The 24,768-nt window shown below is 45.5% G+C and overlaps 1 protein-coding gene across 1 annotated transcript in view; it reads left to right on the top strand.

Annotated features, from left to right (window-relative positions):
• LOC144819744 (17-beta-hydroxysteroid dehydrogenase 13-like) overlaps positions 1 to 24,768 on the top strand; it is a 236,628-nt gene that overhangs the window by 108,462 nt on the left and 103,398 nt on the right. The window contains exon 4 of the mRNA XM_078677506.1: positions 12,391 to 12,497. Within this exon, the coding sequence (XP_078533632.1) occupies positions 12,391 to 12,497 (107 nt within the window). The remainder of the gene's footprint in view (positions 1 to 12,390; positions 12,498 to 24,768) is intronic.

The following is a 24,768-nucleotide window of genomic DNA, read 5'->3' on the forward strand; positions in this document are numbered from 1 at the left end:
TTAAAAGTGAAACAATGCATTGCTAACGTGTACTGCAAATGAATCTCAAGTATGGCACCCGTCCTACAGCCCGCCTCCCTCTTGTGATGACACCCACTACCTCATTGTCTCCTTTGGCCTGTCCCACCCCCTTCCATTGAAATAAATGGAGTCTTGTTAACTCCTCCCAGGGCAAGCAACCTTATCCAAGGAAATGGACTTCGCCACTCCTTTTGATATCATGCCACTGCTATAGCTTGTGCCTGCAGGTCGAAGAATGCTTCGCCCTCTGGCACATGCGCAGCAGGACATTTCCAAATCTATCTCCGGTCTCCCTTTAGAAAAAGACATAGATTCGGCCCGCTTCATTACCGAGCGCTTTTTCTCCTCGTCTTGCCTCTCCCCTTTAGGTAGTAGGGCGAGGCACTCAATGCCCATTAACACCAGCCGCCCTTGGTCATTTTTTTCTAAAGCAGCGCTCTTTAAATGGGCCTGTCGGTGCTACTCCTTTGTACTGGACATCTGACGCGCTTTACCAGTGCTGTCATAGGTCAGCATGTGCTCTACATGGTTGGCCTTCCCCTTTAGTAGTGTCATCAATTTCACACCTCCCCGACCATCAGTGCCGTTAGCAGCACTTGCACTGTAGAGCTGCACCAATGCTGTTTTCGTGTTCAGGGTGTGCACCGAATACCTTTCCTGCAAGCTGATGCAATTATGGAACAAAACTCAGGATGTAAGGTTTTCGATGAGTTAAAGTATTAATGGCAAAATTAAAGCCTGTGGGTCACAGTGGGAACAGATGAGCAGATCTCCCTGGCACCTGCCGTGGAGACAAGTCAAGTGAGCCCAAGCACGATGCACACATATACACTGTCACAGAAGTGTCTTGTATCGTTCACATAACTAAGGTCCTTATTTATAATTTGGAGGATGGCCCATCGTTCGGCCACGGGGGCTGAGTAAATTACCCAATCCCCATGGCAAAGGGACCGCCTGCCAAATTTAGCAATGACCGCCAAGCAGGCAGTCATTTATAATGCATTGGCCGGAACCGCTGTCACCGCAAATGCATCAAACAGTTTTCTTTTTTTATTTTCAAGAAGAAAATCCTGAAACAATATTTTCTTTTTGAAAATAAAAAATGTGATTCTCCTCTCACAATACGAGTCATCTCCCATTGTGATGGGGGGCCATTATTAGCATTTTACTGTCCCTCACCACCAGGGTTTGCCTGGGAGTGACTGACAGTAAAAAAATGACTATATATCCACCCATCCTGATTGGGTGGGTTGACATATAGCCATTTCTCTGATGGCTCTTACTCCATTGGGGGGAACATCCTTTACAACGCAACGTTTACCACGCACTACCGTTACAACGCAACCATTACAACGCAAGTCATTACAACGACTTGCGCTGGAGGGCGCTGTAGGAAAGAGAATAGTTTAATTTTCTATCCAACACCTTCCCTACTATCCACGGGGACTGGAGTTGGAATAGAAAATTAAACTATTCCACTATCCAGCGCCCCACAACGCAAGTCGTTGTAACGACTTGCGTTGTAAAAATTGCGTTGTAATGGCATGCGTGGTAAAAGCATGCGTTGTGATGTCATACAACCCTCCATTGGACAATCTGAGAGGTTTGCCTATGGCAATGACGGAGTAGTCACCACCGTAGCCAAACCTATGGTCTGCTCACTTCTAAATGAGGCAGGCGGACCATTATGTTGGCAGTAAGGATACTCCTTCACAATTGCAATGTAGCCCCCCTAATGCCAACATATAAATCAGCCCCTAAACTCCAACTGAGATTGAAGCCTGGGAGAGACCTTGAAAGAAAACACTGAATGGCTTATGAAAGTGATAACGTCGTACAACGTTTCAGTTGAGCAAACTGATTTGATAACATCTTGCGTGGGGTGGCAAAGCTCAGCATCTTTCCCCTTGGGGAGGGGTACAACCAGTAAGCAGAGTAAACATGAGTAGAAAACATGGCAGTTGTTGGTAACCATAGTCAAGCACATTACGAAACCATGAGCTTAAATTTGACACAATTACACAGTTAAGAGCGTGTTGCATACACAAATTAGCACAAGTCATTGCACCAGGGGCACAGTGATCAATGGTGCAACAGGAGCAGTGTCATCAGGGCCTAGAGGTGTGAGGGGCCCCCTGCGCTCAAATTAAGACAGCATTTTACTATTGATCAGGGGCCATTTACCCGGCTTGAACTAGGGCCTATTGTTTGCTTACCATACAACTGAAATGCAGCCCTTCGCTGCTCCATCAGAACTGTCAAAGCCATCTCATGGTGTGTGCGTGCGGGCCTTCTCTGTTTCAGTAGTGCTGTCCGCACCGCAAAGCTCTGATATCCTTCGGGATCAAGTTCGCGCTATATAAAACTTTATAAATAAATAAAATAAATAAAGCATTCACAGAGTGCATGCCACATTTCAATAGTGCTGTCGCACAGGTTTATGCTCACTACTCATCTGGCCAGCCTATCACTACTGCCATTTGCTGCTCACCTGTCCTGTTCCCTTAGTACTGTCATAATCGCAGAGTTTGGTCTACACATCTCTCCATACGCTTCACAGTCACTGAGCACCTGGCACAGTGCTTAATTTGCAGTAAAATATGTGCCAGGGCCCCCGCCAGTAGACCACTGCAGCTTAAACCACCCATTTCATTGCCAGCGACAATACATATGCAACTACCAACCATAACACTCCTATAAGTGTGATTATTCAGACTATTCCAGACCACCAAAGCTATAAGAATGGCTCGGGTGTCCGAAATTACTCTTTTTTAATGTATATTGAATTAATAAAAAGCTGTTGTTCTGCTCACCTCTAAATTACACACACAACACCACCATGTGGCAGACTGTTATAGTGCTGGTGTTCTAAATTAAATACAAGTGCTGAGCACTGGAAACCATCGGCTCAAATTAAGCACTGACCAGGCATACTCAGTGTTGGACAGGCCAGTCGGGCAGTCTGTCAGCCGGACAGTGCCAGATGATTAGGAGCTGCCAGATGGCCCAGCTTGAAAGGCCTAGTGTGATGGCTGTTTTTCTTCATGGCCCATGAAGCCACAAAAGACAGTCCACACACTCTTCCTTCCAAGCTGGCCTATCTGACAGTGCCAGACTGCCTGACAATCTAGTCCAACACCGAGCACAATCAATCCGTACTGATAACACAGCGGAGAACGTCCACTCTTCATCACCATGCTGTCCATATCTTCAATTATGTGCTGCACGGTGCCTTCACCTGTCAGTGGAAGCTGCATATCAATGTTGCCAGCATATTTTATGAACCACTCCCAGCAACACTGGATACCCATGTCAAATACTGGGATTTAAGAAAACGACTCAGGGAACCCTCAAATCTGGACATTGCAGATGTGGGATGAAGGGGGAGGTTCAGGGGGCAATAAAGAGGTGGAATCAGAGAGGGCAGAGTTAGAAGGGGTGCATTAATTGACTGCCAGTCGTATATCTAAGGTCAGCAAGTACATAGGCATATTATTATTATAAACTGTGCTCCAAAAGAAATGTCCATGTATAAGTGCAATATTAAAATTGTACCGGCATATTGTATTTGTTTCATACGGGCATCTTACAAACCTCACATAGTTCCACATTGCCACCAATGTGAAAAACACAGGGGCAAATTTACAAATAATTCATGCAATGCAGCACAGCAACCACAGTTATGTGAAAGGGAGAAAGCAGAGCAGCAGCGCCCTATCTACTAAGAAAGATGGGTCTGTTTTCATTTCTCCCTGCACTGGCTCACTTTAGGTTGCCTTGCACCATGGCACTCACCATAGCACAATAGTGCAACAGTGTGTGTCTCATGTCACACATAGGTTTTGTACTGGAAGGTTATTCTTTTATTTCAAAATAATGTGTCTTTACATAGTTTACAACTTTTATAACTTTTTATGTGTACAGTACAGCACACATGCAAAGTTAGAAAAAAACATTGGAGAAAAATCTTTTCGAGGAGGCATACATTTTTGGTACAAATCTTTGTCTACCAATGTTAGTAGGTAGGGATTTGCATCAAAATCCATGTGTGGTTTAACGCAAACACCAGTGTACCACTCATGGTAGGCCCAATTGGTGCAAAGCAGCACAAGGTAGCGCAAAGTGCTACTTTGTGTTACTTTGATACAACTTTCCAGTGCCAAAAAAATAAAAAATCACAAAAGCAACACTTTGAACAAGTCTTTGTCATTTTTGTGATGAAAATCCAGTGCAAAGTGTTGATAAACTTGGCCCCAAATGATGAGTAAGTCTAACTCAACTAAAAGCATTAATGTATAATGTGCTTCTGGGTCAATTGCCTAATCTACTAAAGTAAAATCCCTGAAACAAAATACTATTTTGTAGTATATTGGTTGGTTTAATGCCTCATCTGAGGTAAGAAGCGCTACATACATGCATCTACACTACATTACTTAACCTGAAATCTTCAGTGCATCCTTGACTGATATGTGACAATCAAGTTTACATGCACACACCAGACTTTGTCAAAGGTCACCCATTCAAGTCACTACAAATGCAAGTGTCCAAAAATTAAAACAAATCACACACACCCTCTAAGTAAACTATCAATGTATCCATTGGCAGCCAAACTGATAGGATGCTTCATTGTACCCATTATGGACTTCTACATTTAGGGATGAGGTGTGACGTTTGTCACCTGCGCCATGCCCAGGGATGACCTACTAAAATGAATCGTCTGTGAACTATCCATCCCAGGCAGGACATGACCCAGCCCAAATACTACTTGAACAAAATAAATTAATTATATAAACATTGGAGTGGTCCAGCCCCCGGACCACTAAGTCAGACTGAAAATACATTTACTATGTCAACATTGGAGCCTACTGAACCGGGCAGAGAGAAAAAGAACCCCCTGCAGGCAGCTGCTCCCAGGAATATCTATACAGTGACTGGGAGAGCCCACTGCCTTCTTCCTTGACATCCTATGTCACTGTGCTGGTCCAGGACAGAGGTGGCTGAAATTGCTGGGACCGGCCCAGAACCCGGTTCCTGGTCGATGCCTGATGGACCCGGAATTCAGACTGTTCCCACGCCATTCCAGCACTGCTCATACATCATATATTTCAGTGGGGAGTTGGTACCTTATCTTCATTTTAGACAAAATATATTTCCTTTTTCAAACTTTGTAAAATAAACTCTTCAATTGACTATTATATCATGAAACTTTGTATTTATGTAACTTTACCCACTAATAAACATGCCTATGAATGGCTTGATATGTTTTTCCAAAGATGAGTATTTCTAATTTTCAAAAGAAGTTGTGTAGAGCAGTTTAGAAGGTGTTTGGAAAACGTGGCATTAGATGCCTTAAATCCATTGTGTATGGTGGGCAACAACTTTATTTGTCAGGACTACATAGAAAATATTTGAAAAAGTTCGCAATAAAATGTAATTGTTCGTTAAAATTGACCAGCTGTGCCAGGCAACGAATCTAAAGAGAATTGCACCTTTTATAAGAAAAGTGTAAAGTGTAACCAAAAAAATAAGTAAGAGCTTTGGAGAGACAAGATTTGCCGGTATCCACCACAACTATCCTCAGTTTTGGGGATGCAATTCTCATTTACATTCAGAAAGTACACCCATTTTATGTCTCTCCTTTCTTGGAAAGACTCAATAGAATTTTTTTCATCCTAACAGAAATTTCTGTCTTTTAGCATGCCCAAAAATATTAATAATAATGTTCTCAGCAAACATAGTAAAAAGTAGTTCCAATAACAAACAGTAATGTTATAGTAAAGGCACTTTCTCTTTCTATACTTGAAAATTAGAGGTGCATTTATAACTTACAAATCACAACCGAAAATAATGTGACCCAAAATACTAGTGTACCAAAAAAAAAAGAAAATCGTAGACGGATAAGAATCACCAGATTGCCACAGACACAAAAAACAGACACAAAAAGGCAGAAGAATACTGTATGTTCATAAACACTGCTATGATGAATCAATAACATTGAAACAAAACTCAAAATTTAGCTATAACAGAGCTAATACATTTTTGCCAGAGTACGCACGGAAAAGACAGTGTCGTGGAGTTGGGCAGTGGGACGCGGCACTAGGCAGGGATGCCCACTTTCCCCCCCATTTATTTGCCCTAGCTCAGGAGCCCCTTGTCATTGCAGCCAGAACGGGGCGCTCATACGAGGGTCTGAAACTCAAACAGGAATATCATCATATAGTATTATATGCTGATGACCTGTTACTGTTTTTAAAAGGAGGAGACAAAAATTTGACAGGAACCCGCGACCTCCTGGAGAGAATTGGCTCCATATCTGGACTTAAAGTGAACTGACCAAAATCCTGGCTATTCCCAGTGACACGAATGGGCCAACACCCGACGGACCTGGAGTGACTGTAGTGGGAACCCAGGTGCTTATCATATCTGGGAGTCCACATTTACCATAATTGGTCAGACCTCTATGAGGGCAACATAGAAAGAGCATACCGAGGCTTGTGCACAGCTATGGACTTTTGGTGGACCTTGCGGCTTTCAGTTGTCAGTAGGATAGCACTCCTTAAAATGGTGGCACTACCCCGTCCACTATATTATTTTATTTGAACACACTCCCTTTGTGGATTCCGGGAGCATTCTTTAGAGATTTCGATTCCCAGATTCGGACCTTTATATGGGGCACTGGCCGTAGAAGACTTGCACTTGCGCTAATGCAGAGACCCGTGACCGAAGGCGGTCTGGCAACTCTGAACTTTGAAACCTACTACATAGAAGATCAGCTGCAGTGGCAAGAGCGCAATATAGCAATAGAGCTGTAACAGGCAGATGCTCCTGAACAAGCTAGGACTTCGCTGATTGACTTACTGCGGGTGTTACTCAGGGTGAACAGACCGATAACAGGAGACCCTCAAGAGCTTAAAGTACTATCCAAATGCTGGAGCTGAGGATTGGAGAGAATAGGAGTGCGGATCCCATACCCAACAGACATTCCTCTAGATATGTTAAAAGCCCTCCCACACAGGGGGAACTAGCGGGCTTTAGAGGCCTGTCGGAAGCTGGGCGACAAAAGTAGATGACATTTATAGGGACTCGGAGATGCTACCGTTTGAAACGTTCAGGGCGGAGTTTGGGTTACCTCAAGGAAATTTTTTGCTGCACAGAGCTTTGACGACAGCCATTCACAAGCATTGGTGGATGGGAAACACGGAACCCCCATCACAGCAGACTTGCTACTATATGGCCTTATCAGCAGGCACCATCAAAGCAGTGTTTTGCCTATATAGAGCGCTCCGCACAGATGGCCTACGCTCATTAGAGAAGCTGCGACTCCAGTGGGAGGGGGATCTGGCTATTCCAATTCCGGCCAAGGAATGGGATAATACACTAGCTGGGAGACCAAGGGTAACCAGAAATGCGCGATTCAAGGTGATAAACTATTATGTCCTGCATAGAGTATACCTGAACCCCGAACGCATCAGCAAATATTTCCAAGTAGAGGACGCGGCTTGCCCTCGATGCGGCACACTCCAGGCTCACATCCTACATATATGTTCTGGAACTGCTCCCCATTCCATGAATTCTGGGAAGGTGTTGACCAGACGGTGAGCGAGGTTATAGATAGGGAATTGCCACGCTTGACGGCTTGTTACGTATTGGGCCGGTTTCCCCATCCGGCAAAGACCAAAGTCACCAGCAAATTCCGAGACTTGCCGTATATTCTGGCAAAACGAGAAATAACCGGGAACTGGAAATTGAAGGGGGGACCCAAGTTGGCCACCTGGAGCAAAGAACTCCTGAAATGGGCAGGATGTGAGGGACGCATATTAATGCGAGAGGCTAAGAGGGGCCTATGGCGTAAAGAGATAGCTAGGATCTGGGAGACCTTAGTACACAAGCTCGAGTATCCAGACCTAGATACCTCGGAAGATGAAAGAGAAACCACATAAGGCCAGACATAAACATGTGAATTATAAATAACACACTCACAATCGCCAAATAATCGAGACACTAGTGACTACTTCACTAAAAATCACATCACCTTGCCCTGCACACACAAATAGGAAACCTATAATGCACTTGGCCTCAGTACCTTACATGAGATTCACTGCCACGATGACTTGGGGGAAGGGGAGTGGGAAGTTAATGAATGTTATAGTTTTAACCTCATTGGGCCATAAAGATTAGCAGCACGTGCACCAAATGAGAACACTGTGGAAATGTTAATACCCAATGAAACGACCTGGATTACTGTACTGTCGTAATATGCAAGTGGAGAAATGCTTAATAAAATCTGGTAACAATAAGGAACCTCTGGCATGTGCAATCAGGGAATACCATAGACTGGAGGGTATTAGTTTCCCAACCTACAAAATAGGGATCTCCACGTACGCTGACAACACTCTGTTGTATGTGCGTGACCCCGAAAATAATCTTTCCTCAGTATTGAGAGAAGTAGTCCGATTTAGGGCCCTCTCCGGTCTGAAAGTAAATTGGACGAAATCGGTTGCGTTCCCGTTGACACCTGTAACCCTACCGTTTGAGATGGAATACCCATTGCAGTGGTCTACTGACTCGGTAAGGTACCTAGGGATACACCTTCACACGGATCCAGATGTTTTGGTACGAGAAAATTATGGGGTGGCTTACACAAAACTGGTGGAGGATGTTGAAGTATGGTGCAAGCTCCCATTGTCCCTTATGGGCAGGATAGCCATTATGAAGATGGTCGTCTTGCCAAGATTCCTCTTCCTGTTTAATAACATCCCGGTGGTGCTGTCCAAGGCCTTTTTTAAACAGCTGACCCAGGTGCTTATCAGGCTGGCCTGGGGTGGCGGGCAGCCCAGAGTTCGCTGGACGACATTGATGCTTCCCTGTGGGATGGGGGGACTGGGCGCGCCGGACATGGAAAGATACTATAGAGTGGCGCAGGCGGCTCACCTCCATACCTGGATACATGGAGACCACGATATCCCCCATGTAATTCTTGAGCGGTTGTTCGCGGACCCCTCCCCTCTGCCGGCCACTGTTTGCTTCCCAGTAGACCGTAGTATTGGTAGTCTTGATTCGCTCAAGGCTACGAACCATGCTTGGCATGCGTTGGTACAGGCACAGGGCTGTGACCTACTGTATTCCCCACTTATGCAGATAGACTGGGCGGTATGGCTGGCGCCGCTGAAAGAGAAAGGAGTCACAAGAGCGTTGCATGATCTGGGAATCACGAAGATGGACGACCTGTTCATAGACGGGGTGGTTAAAACCTGGGAACAGATCCCCCCCTTGCAGCCAGAGGCCTCACTTCTATTACGTTTCCAGTTCCACAGGGTTCATAGAGCATTGCTTGACCTTTTAGGTCCGGACATGGCAGAGCCGCCGGATGTTCCAGAATTTACGTACATGATTAAGTCCAAGTCCTCTCGCAAACTAGTTACCAATCTCAATAAACTGGGACCCCGACATACGCAGTTTCAATACTCCAAGACTAGGACAGACTGGCAGAATGATCTGCAAATACAAATTACAGACGAGATGTGGAAATATTGCTGTACTAGCACTAGGAAAATATCTCTCAATGGTAGGCACAGATTGGTACATTTTAAATTTCTGCAACGTGTTTACTATACTCCAGAGAGACTACATAGATACGGGCTTCGACAATCAGCTGAGTGTGAACGTTGTCATGTGCAAGTTGCAGATTTTATCCATTTGGCGTGGAACTGTCCTGGAGTCAACAAGTTCTGGGAGGAAATTTTCTCGGAGCTCAGTTTGCTGTTAGACACGGAGATGCCTGCAGACCCGGCGCTGGCTCTCCTAGGATACTCCAGGCCGCTGCCGGTTGCACAACGGCGATTGGCGGATATGGCTTTGTTGATGGCCAGGAGGGTGGTAACTACCTGTTGGATGAGGGGCCCACTGCCGATCAAGTCGAGATGGGCTAGAGACATGTTGTATTGTTGCACTCAGTCGGAAATAAAAAATTGTGGAGTAGTGTGGCTCACTGGTTAGAGGCGGCAGGCCTGAGAGCAGAAGTCAGCCCGGGACCAGGGTTCAATTCCCGACGCGGCAGGGTCGTGGAACTTGGTCAGCGGACTCGATAATTCTCGCTTCGGTGCTTACTCTAATCAGGGGTTCCACTCGGCAACTCTGGGCATTAGCTTGCCTAATCTCCACAACGGCCCCACTAATTCTGGGGATGCCTGGCTCCACCTTGGGGACTCCCAGCAAGGGACCATCCCACAGGGAAAGCCAGGACGGGTTCCCCAGAGTTATACAGCGCCGGGACGCCCCGTTGCTGGGGCAGCTGTGCGCTTTACAAGTATACTACATTTACATTTACATTTACAAATATACAGTGAATTGCTTCCACCCAAGAGTCGGCCTAAAAATTTCTGAGGTCTGTATCTGACGTATACACGATCTGGGGAAGGGGAGGAGATAGACCAGACTGAAGCAATTAACCCACTTGAAACTCATGAGGGACTTGCTGAGTCTGATTAATGGGAGTACTTACCACACGAAGAGAGGGTACTGAGTAATGTGGAAATAGGAGGGCTGTCTTCCTATTAAGAGGGGGAGTAGAGACTGGTGATGCTTAACTGCCCTACGTGCTCAAGGAGGGACATAACAGAGGAGAACGCTGATCAGCACCCCATACATGACACTGGGGAGGAGGGCCGGGACACGGGACGTCTTGTCCACATAATGTAAAAGGGAGGGTTGTGGATGGCAGCTACTGGGTAATTGACGTGGGAGTGCGACAGTTGGCGAGTTGTGGGGGGGGTTTGTTGGGGTAGGACTTCAGGATCGTATTGAGTAACGTTCAGTTAGATAATACACGGCTTATTGAGCCTGGCATGAGACTTACATGTGTGTGGAAGTACGCTTTTGTCTGGGGTGCTAGTGACACATATAATTACCGGTACAGACTGTGCCAATGGAGTGCACTGTCTTATATCAATCATTTGCCGCCGGGCCCCCGGGATGTCGGCTATAGGGCTGTGTACAATGCACTCGCACAATGCAGATGAACTGTCGGACACGCGCTGCCGGCCCCAGGGTTGTAGGCACAACGCTGTGTATAATACTCTGTAAGTCAATAAAAGTTTTTGAAAAGCAAAAAAAAAAAAAAAAATCTGGTAACAAAAAAAACAGAGCTCATATATTTATCATTAAACAAGAGCTGCCTAGAGGTTAACAAAAATACATTTTCCATAGACAATCAGGTTCTTATTCTCATTAGTTTGTCACCTTTAAACCACGATGGCGAGAGTGGGAGTTAAAGTTGACTTAATACTTACTGTTGTATTTACTGTTTTTTGAGGTTTAATGTTGTAGGCGCTACATATCTGCTGTTAACCTAAACCTACGTTTTTTACCATTGACTTTTGTTGCTTTTATAATGGTTCCAAAACGAGTCCTTCAGCGTCAATGGACCACAGACCTAATGATGGAGTGGAGAAGTGTGGCTCACTGGTTAGAGGAGGCAGACCTGGAAGCAGAGGTCAGCCCGGGACCAGGGTTCGATTCCCGGCTCTGCGGGGTCTTGAGTCCTAAAATGTCCATGGACTCGACAATTCTCGCTCCGGTGCCTACTCAATTCACGGGTTCACACTCTGCGACTCTGGGCAATAGCTTGCTTAATCGCCACAACGGCCCCTCGCGGCGGGATGCCTGGCTTTCACCTTGCGGATACCCTGCCGGGGTTATCTCACAGGGGAATACCAGGATGGGTTCCCAAAGCAAGCGCTTAGAAGCCGCTTGGTGATTTGCGCTATATAAATTCCTGTACATTTACATTTACAATGAGAATCAATGTTCCCTGCTAGGTCCTAATGGCCTCATGCATTACTAAGCATTAATGGCCCCAGGCAGTAGCGGTCATTAAATTAAAGGTGGTTTGATCTGAGATTGAATAGATCCAGTCAGAATAGATGCCTCAGTGGCCACAGCATGTAATTAGTTGTAAAGACCCAATACATTTACATTTATTATCCTAAATGATCCCAGGTCAGATTGGGAACCTACAGCGCTTTGAAACAATTAACATCAATGGCAACAGGCGATGTTCATCTGGTGAAGTGAGCAGTAAAAGCCCATGCTGTGTCGTCCCACCCTTGAGCAGGGCCTGGGAAAATTTGGTTGTTGCCTCATTTGCCCACAGTCAGAGAAGTTTTTGCCTTTTTTTAAAAATATGTTGCCAGTTGAGGTTTCAGCTGGCCTGTTGTCGGTTAGGAACAGAACACCTAAGTGAGTGGACAGTAAAATGGTTGTAGCACTGCTGCGCGAGGAGTGCGTCTGCTCTTACTTGTTCCACCTATCAATCATTAATTTACACATCTGTCTTATAAGTATGTGTTATTCTTCTCTTTTTATGTGCAGACCACAAAAGCATTTCTGCCAGCCATGCTAAAGACTAATCATGGACACATTGTCACCGTAGCTTCAATCTGTGGACATTTACCACTTCCTCGGTTGGTAGACTACTGGTATGTACAACTTTTACCATTTTCTGTTTCAGCTCCATACTTTTTAAATGTTCCTCCGCAACGTCTAATGAAACTGGATGCAAAGAGAAGTGAAAGACTAAAAAGAGTAATATTTAACCAGTTTTGGAAACTAGTGTGAAAAAACTCAAAAAGAAAAACTACAAATTGAAATGCAAAGTTGTGCGAAGAATGTTGTATTATGAAATGTGAAAGAAATTCAAGCGTGAAAGATCAGGCTACTTTTTGTTTGTAGGAGAATGAGAACTCAATTCTTAATTCATACTAAAACAGAAACAATGGGACTGTAATGGACCGATTAATTAGATTTTGTCGTCTTGTTATTGCTAAGTGTTTTTATTATGACATGGGCAAGTGCATGCGTCATTACTAAATTATACATTTACTGGCTGTCTTTCTGAGAACTCGAGATGGCAATTCCAATGATCTAGAAATGCCTGCTCCTTAAGTGTTCATATTTAGGTCTCACATAGCGATGCAGCGCACGCGCTGTCGCCTAGGTTAGACCTATTGTTGTCGGTTTGGTGGGCGAAGGGGGACAGGACATGTGCACACGTGTTAAAGACAGGACACGTGCAAGCGTACGTCTCACAGCTTAGCTGAAAACACAGCAGATGTGCACGTACGGGTGACAGGAGAAGTGCACGCTTACGGCTCTGCTCGGTTGCTCCCTCTCTCCTTCCGTGTCTGTGCCCACGCAGGACAAAATATATGCACGCGCTCTGCGTCTGTTTTGAAGGACAAAACATTTGCACACACTCTGCTTTCTTAGCTGCACGGTATTTACTTTCGCTTTTCTTCACTCGCTTCTTACTTTTTTTTCTCCCTCTATCAGGCCCATTCTGCTTTTGTGATACCCCACCTTACCGCAACAATACATGCCCCCACATATGCTTTTTTTCTTTTTAACTAGCGCATGCAGCCAAAGATATATGCACGCGTTATTAATAGTTTCTGTATTAGATGGTGCCTAGGGCATCCCACTCGCACTTTATGCCCCTCATGTAAATGTGCAGAAGAATCCCTACGCCATTTCTTTTTGTTTTCTGCCAAGCTTGTGTCCCGTATGTAATAGATCAGACCAACCAATGTGGTTCTTACTTGGGGTTCGGAAATGGAACTTGCCTTGAGGATAATGAGGTGGGACACTGATGAGAAGATCCATATCCGGGTGTCCAAATATTTGGCTGGTGTGTGTCTGATCAGCAAAGATGCCATGGTGTGACGGCTATTGTAATGCGCCTTAGGCATCTGAATTTAGGCCCGGGCCATTATGATATACATTCACACTGGAGTGTTTGGAGGATTGTATGTTCTAGTCAGCCCCTTGCACGTGGCTTCAACACGTTGTTGTATGGATTCTTTAATTATGCTTTTTGCACGTCCATGGACATGTGACTATTGCTGGTATGGCTTGTCTTACTTTATAATGTTGTTCATGTGCCCCAAGGTTTATTCACTTATAGATTGTTACTTGCACTTTATATATATATAGCTGCTATGTGTCGTGCACTTTTTACACACATTTTTAAGAGTAGTGTCTCATGAAATATTGTTTTGCCTATATCATTTGCAAAGGCACTGTAGCTGCTATTATTTTCTGCTTTTTCATTATGATGCTATTTTAACAAATTTTTATTGTGTTTTCATGAACTATGAAACTGTACCGTATGTGGTGACTGAAATAAACTTGAGGATGATGACTAATAATAGCTAAACAAACGATAGTTTGAAAAATGATAGCGGTGAGTTCACTGTTTTTTTCTTGATTCGTTTTTTACCTGCTGCCCTGACTGTTGTCCCTATGGCGTCGTTTGTCAGTGTTTTCATTCTGTTCCTATCCTGGCTCGAGTCTTGCTTCTGATAGGCTTCCAGTGTTAGCTGTTAACTTGCTGATCTGAAGGCTCGAGTACCCATTAATGTTTGCAGCACATGGCGGTTTCTCACAGTACACATTATTTAGAGGTTTTCTATAGCGCTAGCCAGACCCGAGGGTATCGGAGCGCTTTACAACATGATGAAGAGGAGGCAAAATACAGAACAGTGTCAAGGATGGCAAATATAGAAGAGTTACAATTTACAGTTCTGCTGAGTGTCAAAGGTGTGTCGAAGAGGTAGAGAGGTCGAGGGATCCGAGACTAAGCCATGAGGTAGAGGGGTCAAGAGATAGTCTCAAAGCCTCAAGGAGGCAAGACTTGGCTGTAATTTTCTCTTAGCGGTACATCCCAGTGGTGGAGAGTTCGGGGAGGGGGCAAGGGGTAGGTAGTGGTTGAGCGAAGTCTGATGGCTGCCCGGTGAGAGCGCATTGTCAGGTGACTGCCTGGAGGGGGGCGAGTGTGTCCCGTGATTGCGTTTGGGAAGGCGCAGTTGAGGTAAAGGGTTTTTAGGAGGCATTTGAATTTTGGAAAGGAGGGGGTGGTTCTGATGTCAACTGGGATAGCGTTCCAGATTTTCGGAGCGTTTCCTGCAAAAGAGCGGGCTGCAGTCTTTTGCTTCCGTGTTTTCAGGGGAATGAGTAAGAGGGAGTTGGAGGCCAGGTATTCCAGTTTCCCTGTGTGCAGGGCTTTGTGTGTGAGGCAGGCCGTTCTGAAGCTGGCTCGCATGTCCACTGGGAGCCATTTTAGATCTCTGAGTGCGGGAGATATGTGGTCAAATTTTTGGATTCCGGGGACCATTCTGGCTGCTGCATTGTGTGGTTTTGAGAGGAGCTAGGTGGGAGCGAGCTGAGCCGGAGAGGATTGCATTCCCATAGTCCAGTCTGGACAACACCAGGGATTGGGTGGCTTGTTTGAGGTCGGAAGGAGGGATGTGGGGTTTGATTTTGTTGAGGATTCTCAGATTGAGGAAAGCGTTCTTGGCGGAGTTCTTGATTTGATTGTTCATGGATAGTTTGTGATCCAGGGTGATTCCCAGTGATTTGACCAAGGTTGCCAGGGTGAGGTTTCCGTTGAGGGCATCAATAGCTTTCAACCAATCAATGATTTGCGGGTTTTCTTTCTTGTTGGAGATGAGGAGGATCTCAGTTTTTCCTTGATTGAGTTTGAGGTCGTTCGTTGAAAGCCATTCTTGGACTTCTCTGAGAGTATTGTTGAATCTTTGGATGTCGCTAAAGGAGGAGGTTTCTAAGTATATTTGGGTGCAATCAGCATATAGATGAAAAGGGATGTTTGCTTTTTTCAGAATGGCGGTAAGGCGTTCCATATATATGTTGAACAGTTGAGGGGAGAGAATGGATCCTTGAGGGACACCTCTGTTCACGGGGAGGAGTTCAGAGGAAAAGGATTTGATTTTAACTCTTTGGGAGCGGTTTTGGAAGAAGGAGGACAACCATTTGAGGACCACTTTGTCTGTACCTACCCACTCTTTGAGGGCTTTGATGAGAAGACTATGGTCTACAGTGTCAAAGGCTGCTGACAAGTCTAGGAGGATGAGTAGACAGCAGTGGTCTGAGCCGAGGGAGTTGAAGATGTCATCCATGATGTTGAGGATTGCAGTTTCGGTGCTGTAGCCTTTTCTAAAGCCTGATTGGTGCTGGTCTAGCAAATTGATATTGTCAATATGATTGTTCAGTTGACGGAGAATGCATTTTTCTAGGATTTTGGCAAGGAAGGGGAGGTTGGAGACAGGTCTGAAATTATTCAGGCCGGTTGAGTCTAAACCAGGTTTCTTCAGGAGTGGAGTGACTTGACCGACTTTAAGGCAGTCTGGTATGATGCCAGTTTTTAGGGAGCTGTTTATGATCTCGCACCACAGTGGTGCCAGGGTGAGTTTCAGCTCTTTGACCATTTGGGAGGCAATGGGGTCATGGTTGTGGGATGAAGGCTTGGAGAAGGAGATTAAGTTGAGGATCTCAGATTCTGTGATGGGGGCGAAGGAAGACCAGGGTGTTGTCGGTCACCTTCTCGTGGAAGTTTCAATTATTGGGGAGCAGTCTTTGTCGGGGGGATGAAGGTTAGTGTCCAGTGAGAATTCGATCATGGTGATTTTTTCTTTAAAGAAGTTGACAAAGTTGTCACATAAGGCTTTAGAAGGCTGGACGAGGGATGTCGCTGGCTTTGACGTTTTTTTTTTTGATGATGTCAAAGAGTTCTTTTGGTCTGCTTTTGGCCTTGACCAGCGTGGTGCAGATACAAATGGATTTTTCATTATTGATATGTTGTTTGTACTTTCTTCTTGCTGCTCTGAGCTCATCGTAACAACTGAAGGATGGATTCTTTCTCCAGAGACGTTCTGAGGCTCTGAGTTGCCTTCTTTCCTCATTAATGGCCTTGTTAAACCAGGGTCTGGAGGGTATGTTCCTGGGTTTTTTCAGTTTCAGGGAGGCAAGTTCATCTAGGATGAAGGACATGGTAACAGTGTAATGGGATGTGAGTTCTTCCGTTGAGCGGCCTTCCGGGGAGATGGGTAGGAGGAGGATATTTTCTCTTATAACTCAACTGTGTTGATCTGCGCTATGTTTCTCGACCATGAGGGGGGGACTGAGATGGAGGGAAGAGACAAGTTCTGTTGGGGGATGTGGAATAGGATAAGGTGATGGTCTGACCAGTCAACCAGAAGGATGTGATTTATAGTGATTGCGTCTTGTTTGGCAATGATGGCATCAAGGATTGCTCCTTTGTTGTGGGTTTCCTTTGAACAGTGCTGGATGAGGTTGTTGGAATGGAGTAGGTCATTAAGGTTTTGAACTTGAAATCTGTTCTTATCATTCCAGAGGAGGTTAAGGTCGCCCAGAATGATGTTATTGGTATCTCGGAGAGAGCAGTGCGCGATTAGGTCAGATAGGTGTCCGTGAACGTGACGGAGTTGCCAGGGTGACGGTACAGGAGTTGGCAGTGCACTAGATTATTGTCGGAGGTTTTGATGTTGGCGGTAAGGAATTCGAAAGAATTGTAGGTGATGATATCGTTTTCAGACACCAATAGGTTTTTGTTGTGGATAAGTGCCACGCCTCCGCCTTTTTGACCTTTTCTATCTTTATTGATGATGGAGAAACCCGGGGGTACGAGCTTTTCCAGGATCGGAGGAGAGGAGTCATCGAGCCAGGTCTCGGTGATGAAGGCTATGTCAATGTCATGGCTGAGAATAGATTCTGCCAGCTCTGTAGCATGTTTTGTGGCAGACGTGCAGTTAATGAGCAAGCAGTTCGTGCTGAGCGTCTCTATTTTAGGTTCCGTAGGGATGGTGATGAGGGAGGTAGGGGGTCTGAGGGGTTTCTGGACAGAGTGATCAGATCTGATCCCAGTGATAACCTGGATTGTGGATTGCAGGTCGTGGGGTGGAGGGGTGATGTAAGAGGAGGCCAGCTCGAATGCTTCCTCCAGGGACATGGCTTTCATAGCCCTCTTTGGTCTCGAGGCCTGGGAATAGAGAGGGTGAACTGACTGATTCGCGGATGGGGTGTATGGAGGCCTAAGGGGGGAGTGATGGGGGGAGATGGGGCTTGAGTCGGGGTTGGAGCGGGGGTTGTGGAGTGACGCGAGGTTGGTTAGGATAAGATTCAGGCCCTGTAATAAGGTGGAGAGTTGGCTTTCAATGCGGGAAAGTTCAAAGAGCCAGGTCTTTAGCTTGATGTGTGGTGGGAGTAAAACACAACCTTTAGTTTATCCATCACATTTTTGCTTTTTGATGTATGTGTAAACCACTGCTAATCGCCCAACAGTGGCCTCTGAGCACCTTCAGGAGTACATGCAGAGTCGGCTTTTGGGCGGTGTGACAGGTGCAGCTGCACCTGGTGCTGACCTTGGTTGGGGGCACTGAGTTTAAATTACTTCTTTTTAGGTCTTTATGACAATGCCTTTAATTTATGTTTTAAAAAGCACACATTAATAAAAGGCATTTATTGCATTGTAAATGCTTGTTTTTTAGGTCAGTGCGTAATTTGTATGCTCTGCATTGCGGAAACAGAAACAGTTGGGCGTGTTTTTGGTGAGCATTTGAGCGGAGCAAGAGGAGCAAGAGCAGCAAGGTGTGGTCGTGGTGCGGGAAGCTTCATAAGACAACGTAGCAACAGCAGAGCTGAGAACAGCAGACCCGAGTGGTGATCAAGTAGTGGCTCTGAAGTAAATCTTATTGGGTGTCTAGGACTAGCTCTCAAACTCGCCCCGCAGCAGCACTGTGCATTGTGCTGTGTGCCGACGCTGTGCTTGTGGGACTGCACGCCTCCGCTGTCATCTCCACACCTCTGCTCCCTCCTCCACCCTCCTCCTTCTCTCAAGTTGTATTGGAGTGCCGTCCAACAGCGGGCAGATCGGTAGGTGCCTTTTTGCCTCCTTGACCCAGAGTGAACTTTATTGAATTGGGGCATATAGTGAGCAGTATGGGCAGGCATTAGGCTACGGTCCTCTCAATGGGGGTGTGCAAGCAGTTGGTAATAGCCCGGTGCGGCTTGCACCACAAGGAGGGGCCTGCGTGCCCATATGCTTGTCTCTGCATTACCTCCTCCCTGTTAATTTAATCAACAAGACCATTTTATTCTTAACCAGTGAGACCTGCCTATATTGACTGTCTGGTGTGCTTGTGCCCCCTGTGATGTGACATGTGGTAGGTTGCGTACAGGTAGGCAGCACTTGTGAGGCAAGAGTAAAAGCCCTATTAAGCTATACTATTACATTTGACATCAACCACCCCAACCCACAGATTGCATCTCGGCCCTCCTGGTGCCTCACCACCGTCCATCAACTTCCAGTGTGCTCATTCCTCCTCTAACCTGTTCTTGGTGACGCAAGAGGAGGAGGCACTGGCTGGCAACTGTTGGTGATATTCACTTCACATCGAGTTGAGTCGAGGGGTAGCAGAGATGGTCTGACCAGGTCCAGGCGTGGTTTGCAAGCCCCTCATGTACTCCCCCACCCACCTTTATTTATTCTACATGGTTCATCATTGTTGTGTATGAGATCTAGGCGTTTGTAAACTTTTCTCAACAATACATTGTTGACGTCACCAAAGTCGTTAAAGAATATGAGGTCTAGGCACCGACGTTGAACCTTACAGTTGCAAAAAAAACCAGAATATTACGAAAAAAGATCAAGGTATCGCATCAGCTGATAAAGAGGGGCAGGGGCTCAAGATCTGCAGGTCAACTTAGCTACAATGCCAACACTAGATGCTGGGTCGAGTGCCTCTTATCAGCTAGCCAAAGCGATAACAGTCTAGTCATTACAGTCCCATATAATCAATTATTTTAAACGATCGGATAAAACCCATTGTGATGAAGATCTGTCTACATCTATACCAGCCTCAGTAGCTCTGTGCCCATCAGTAGCTGATCGTGGCAGATTGCCCCCCACGGTGCCGCATTAGGCAAATGTCTGGTACAGTCTATTGATAGCAAACGCTCAAATGTCCCTCCAATTGTTGTTCCAAACAAGGATGTAGGTGCACACACAATGATAGTAAAGGCCAAAATTAATGAAATCCTAAGTGTTGTATTAGGCCCTTCTCTCATACAGCTTCAGTACAAACAGTGGCATTCACCCAACAAATTTGTCCAACTGCAGTATTTTGTGTAGTACAGGAAAGATCAAAACCCCATCTCAGTCTCAATGATAGTAACAATTTGGTAATATTTCTGGACGATATTCAACCAAATTAAACGTCTTATAGGAATTGGATGATACCAAAATATCATCTCAGTGTTAGTGAAAATAATAACCCTGTCAGATGTTTCGAAGAAAGTCAACAAAACCAAAAGGCCTCTAAGAAGCAGAGGCTGAAGATATCAACACCAAAGTTAACAATCAACATCAAGCACCGCTGAAAATTGAGCCTGGATGACCCTATCAATCATACAAATAAGAAAATCGAAATGGACCCTTCAGTCCAGTACTTATAGTAAGTTGCAAACATTTTCATTTAAAACCAATAATAATACCACAAAAAATAAATTTTAATAACATTACAGCGACCGACCAATGCACGACACAGGCGGATCAAATGGATAACTCACTAAATCTCCTGATCTTGCTTTTTGGATAAATATGATGCACCTAATCCTGAAAAAATCAGATACCCCAAACACCAATGCCCTTCAGATGCAGGAGTTTTGGGGAATTTATTAGGTATAATAGATTCTATATCATCTGCTTTAAACATCAACTCTGATAAATTAAACATCCAGATGGAGCTTTAAAATACACTTGCCTTATATGTTGCTAGAATAGATACCAAACTTCACAATCTAACTAGTCTGGTCATAAGAACTCAACCTGATGTAAACAGTTGTCTAATAAATTGTACTTATGCATGTATACTAGACAATGTCTCAGAACTTCCAACTATAGTAGATTCCCTCATCGATAAAGTAAACAAAACTGGCTCTACAACCAAGGTCTGAATTACCTACACCACCCTTATCAAATTCCGGCCTGGAACTTGCTTGGCTCCCAGCAACTCTCACTAATACAACATCTGGCGGTGGGGACCAAAGTTTCAATAATATTAATAAGAAAAACAAGCAAATTAGACACTGTTCTTGGAATGTTCATGGTCTTGCTCGATTGTTGGAAGATCCTTTTTACAAACCTTTGAAAACCTATTGTTTCAGGAAATGTGGAAAGAGCAAGATACTCCATTGATCTGTTCCAAGGAATTTGACCCTTAGACCAAGCGTTCAACTAACGAAGGTCATGCCAAGGGCGGTCTCTCATTCTATATTGCAACAAAATGGAGCATTAATGCAGACACTCTTGACTTGCAGCTGCCATGGTTACAAGGTGTGCTTTTACAGTGTGATTCCCAAATGATAATATTGAACGATTATCTAAGTACGGAAAGAAGCAATAAAATGACCCAACTGTTCATTCTGTGGGACACTGTAAAACCTTCGGCACTTCATTATACAACTGCCGGTTGACTCATCTCTGGTGATTTTAATATACATCTTGTATCACCCAAATCATCATATAGCTCAAGTAAGGGGGCAGCCAAGTTTTGTTGAGATAACTTCCAGCAGTTAGGCCTAATAGCGCTCAATTCGTTTTTTCCATCTAAATCAAGAGATGTAGTCCCAGGATAACACCTCACCCAGACAGGCCGAAACCCTACTCCAAAAAGGCTGTAATACAAGTCAGTCCCAAACCATGTGAACAAACGTTCCCTCATCTCTGCCACAGCATGGACATTGGGGGGATTGTATGACTCCCATCCTCCAGAGACAGAGTTGGGTATAGTACACTTGGTGTATATATATTTAAATTGTATGAGGCGGTACACAGAGGAGACGGCGGCTCCCCGGGGACTGGCGATAGCATCGGCCCAGTCATCGTCTGAGAGGACAGGAATATCTGCCTCCCACGCCCCTCTGGTCTTATGAAGGGTTGTTTTGGCATGTGTCGTCAGGGTCTGATATATATCTGTTTAATTTTATGAGCTGTCAAATCCCCCATGAGAAGGCGGCCGTCCAAGGGCTGGAATTCTGGAAGGGTGTCCAGGGTGTGAATTATGGGAGTGAGGGCATGGCGGAACTGGGGATATTTATAAAATTGCGACTTATGTAAGTGAAATTCCGCCTGCAGCTGCTGGAAAGACTTTAGTGTGGTGCCCTTAATCAAGTCCCCAAGGGTAGAGATACTGATTAGATCCCATATGCAGGATCCTGGCTGGATACATGAGTGTATATTGAATGTTAAGATTTCGCAATCGTCTCTTTGCCACCATGAATGATTGACGTTGCTGTTGCACCTGGCGGGTATAATCCGGAAAAATCAGTATTGGTCTGGATTCAAAGATGGGTTTGTCTTTATGTAGCCTACCCTATTGCGATACAGCGTCCCTGTCAGCATAATTAGGCAACTTGGTGATGACTGGCCGTGAGTTTTCGCCCGGGGAGGCTTCTTCATAAGTGCCTGGTGGGCTCTCTAGACCACAAAGCAAGATGATAGCCTTTCTTCTGGCAAGAGATCTCTGAGCCACTTGGTGAGGAAATGATTCATGGAGGTACCCTCACAGCCCTCCAGGAAACCCACAAAGAGAACGTGGTTGCATCTGGCGCAGCCCTTGGCATCCTCAACTTGTGACGCCAATTCCTGCGAGATCACTGTAAGTTTGTTGACACGCTGTTGTAGATTAGTTACCGTATCCTCGACTGGCGAGACCCGTGTTTCCACTTCAGTTATACGATCTACTGCTTTCCTGAGATCTTGGAGGAGGAAGGAGACCTCAGATCCAACAGCGCCAATTTTCGCATCCTGTGTATCCCCGGCCTCAGTGATGGCGGCCAAGAGTGCATTACTTTGAATGGTGCCACTCGTGGATCCCCCACTCGCCACCGTGGCATACTGGTTGAAGGTTCCCTGCTTCGCATCAGCGCCCCCAGGCTTCTCCTTCCCCATAATTGTGTCAAATGTAGAATATTGCAGGTTTCCACGGGGGCATAGTAGAGGCACTATGTTGTTGCAGCAGGGGTGACCTCAAACTGTGGCGCAGTGTGGATCTGTTGCCCAAGAGACCCGCAGTGGGAGACGCCGACGGCCCTCACGGAAACTGACCGCTTCTGCAGGCTGGAATAGCCAGCCAAGTAGGGCCCCCTACTGGGAACAAACTCATTGGACCACCAACCCGCATCGACCCCACCCCATAGTTGTATCTTCCGGTCTAGTCACCGACTCTGACGCCCCTAAATCTGTGACTTGCACCATGGTGTAAATGAGCCTCAATTGTAATCTTTGATTGGTGGGCTGGCTGCCCAGAGGAGGTAGAGCGTAGACTGCCGTCAACTACGCGGCTCTGCAACAAATCAGGGCAGAGGGGCGCTGATCCATACACAGGGGCCGCCATGAAGGCAGCTGGGTCACCGCATCCAGCAAACAGGACGCATCTCAGCACCTAGCCAGGTTTGTATTCCCCAACCCCCAGATCAGGGATCGAGCTCTGCAACAACCCCCGGATGGGGAAATCCCACGCAGGAATAATAGGGGGGGAAATGATCCACGCGGCTGGCATATTGCGCCACCCTCTCCTCCGGCAGTGTGGCAAAGATCAGCGTCCGCAAGAGTACTCCGGCCCGAAGGGACCACTGCCGGGAACCAAGAGCCCGGCAGGGAGCCGGCCCACACCGTGGCAACTATCAGGCTTATCTGTGAGAGGGCTCAGCGGGGAAACATAACAGGCAATCTGCGAGTTGTGGTCCCAGCGCCAATCTATGCGCCTCACCTCTGGGGTCAGGGTCAGCCCCTCAGCACTCTGCCGAGCACCGTCTGAGGCCCAGGAGTCTGACAGAGGCAGCAGGCCCAGCCCACCACAGGCACCAGGGTGCCTCACCGCTCGGTACGTGGTCCATCAGAAGCGCTTCGCTCTGCAACTCGCTGGAGACGTGGCCGATCATGGCTCAGTCTCCCCACCGCCAACCAGCCGTAGTTAGCAGGGTATTTTCTGCAGGATTTAATCAGGATTTAAGGGTGGACACACGGAACTAGGCTAATCTATGTCGGCCATATTGGCCGTCCAAGCCACGCCCCCGGCCATTGTCTTTTTAATCATTTTATGTCAGATTTGTTTCAGCACCTAGAAGCCATTAATGCTCATCCTCCTAATCTAGCCAATTGCATCTAAATTTTCTTCAGTATGCTGACGATATGATATTACTTAGCCAACCCCTATAGGATTGCAATGTCTAATTGCTGCATTTGAGGAATACATTACAGCAAATAGTTTGAAACTGAAAATCAAACAAGCATTGAAAATGCAATAGGTCTCGCAATTGAAAAGTTTGACCTTTTGGTGTTGCAAATGTAATTTTTTTTGTTTGTTTATATTTTTTCAAATTATAAAAGTATTAATTTTGTTTTTTGTAAAGTGAATAGTTATAAATCTACCAAATGTTACATGTATAGCATTAGTAAAGTTACATGTTTAGTTTTGTCCTTTTTTACATGTATTGATGTGCAAAGTCACAATTTTGTGTAAGATGTTATAAATAAAGGATAGTGACCTAATGTTGTTTTTAATTTTTAATGGTAAAAGTTTTTACTTGTAAAAAAGGACAAAACTAAACATGTAACTTTACTAATGCTATAAACAACTACAGGCAATGGCATAATGGAGAAATTAGGGGTGAAAAAGAACCTTCAAAACTGAGATTTGAAATGTAGAGTGGAGGAAAAAAAGAGGCTCCTGGTGGAATCACCGTTAAGGCAGCCTTGCTATTATGTAATTCTGGCTTAACTGGCACCCTAGAAAAACTGCATGTATTTATTTATAATAAACTAAGGACTGAACAGTACACATGCCGCAGCTGGGTAACAATCTGTGCAAATTC

Source organism: Lissotriton helveticus, chromosome 2_1, assembly GCF_964261635.1.
Source record: "Lissotriton helveticus chromosome 2_1, aLisHel1.1, whole genome shotgun sequence".
Lineage (NCBI taxonomy): Eukaryota > Metazoa > Chordata > Amphibia > Caudata > Salamandridae > Lissotriton > Lissotriton helveticus.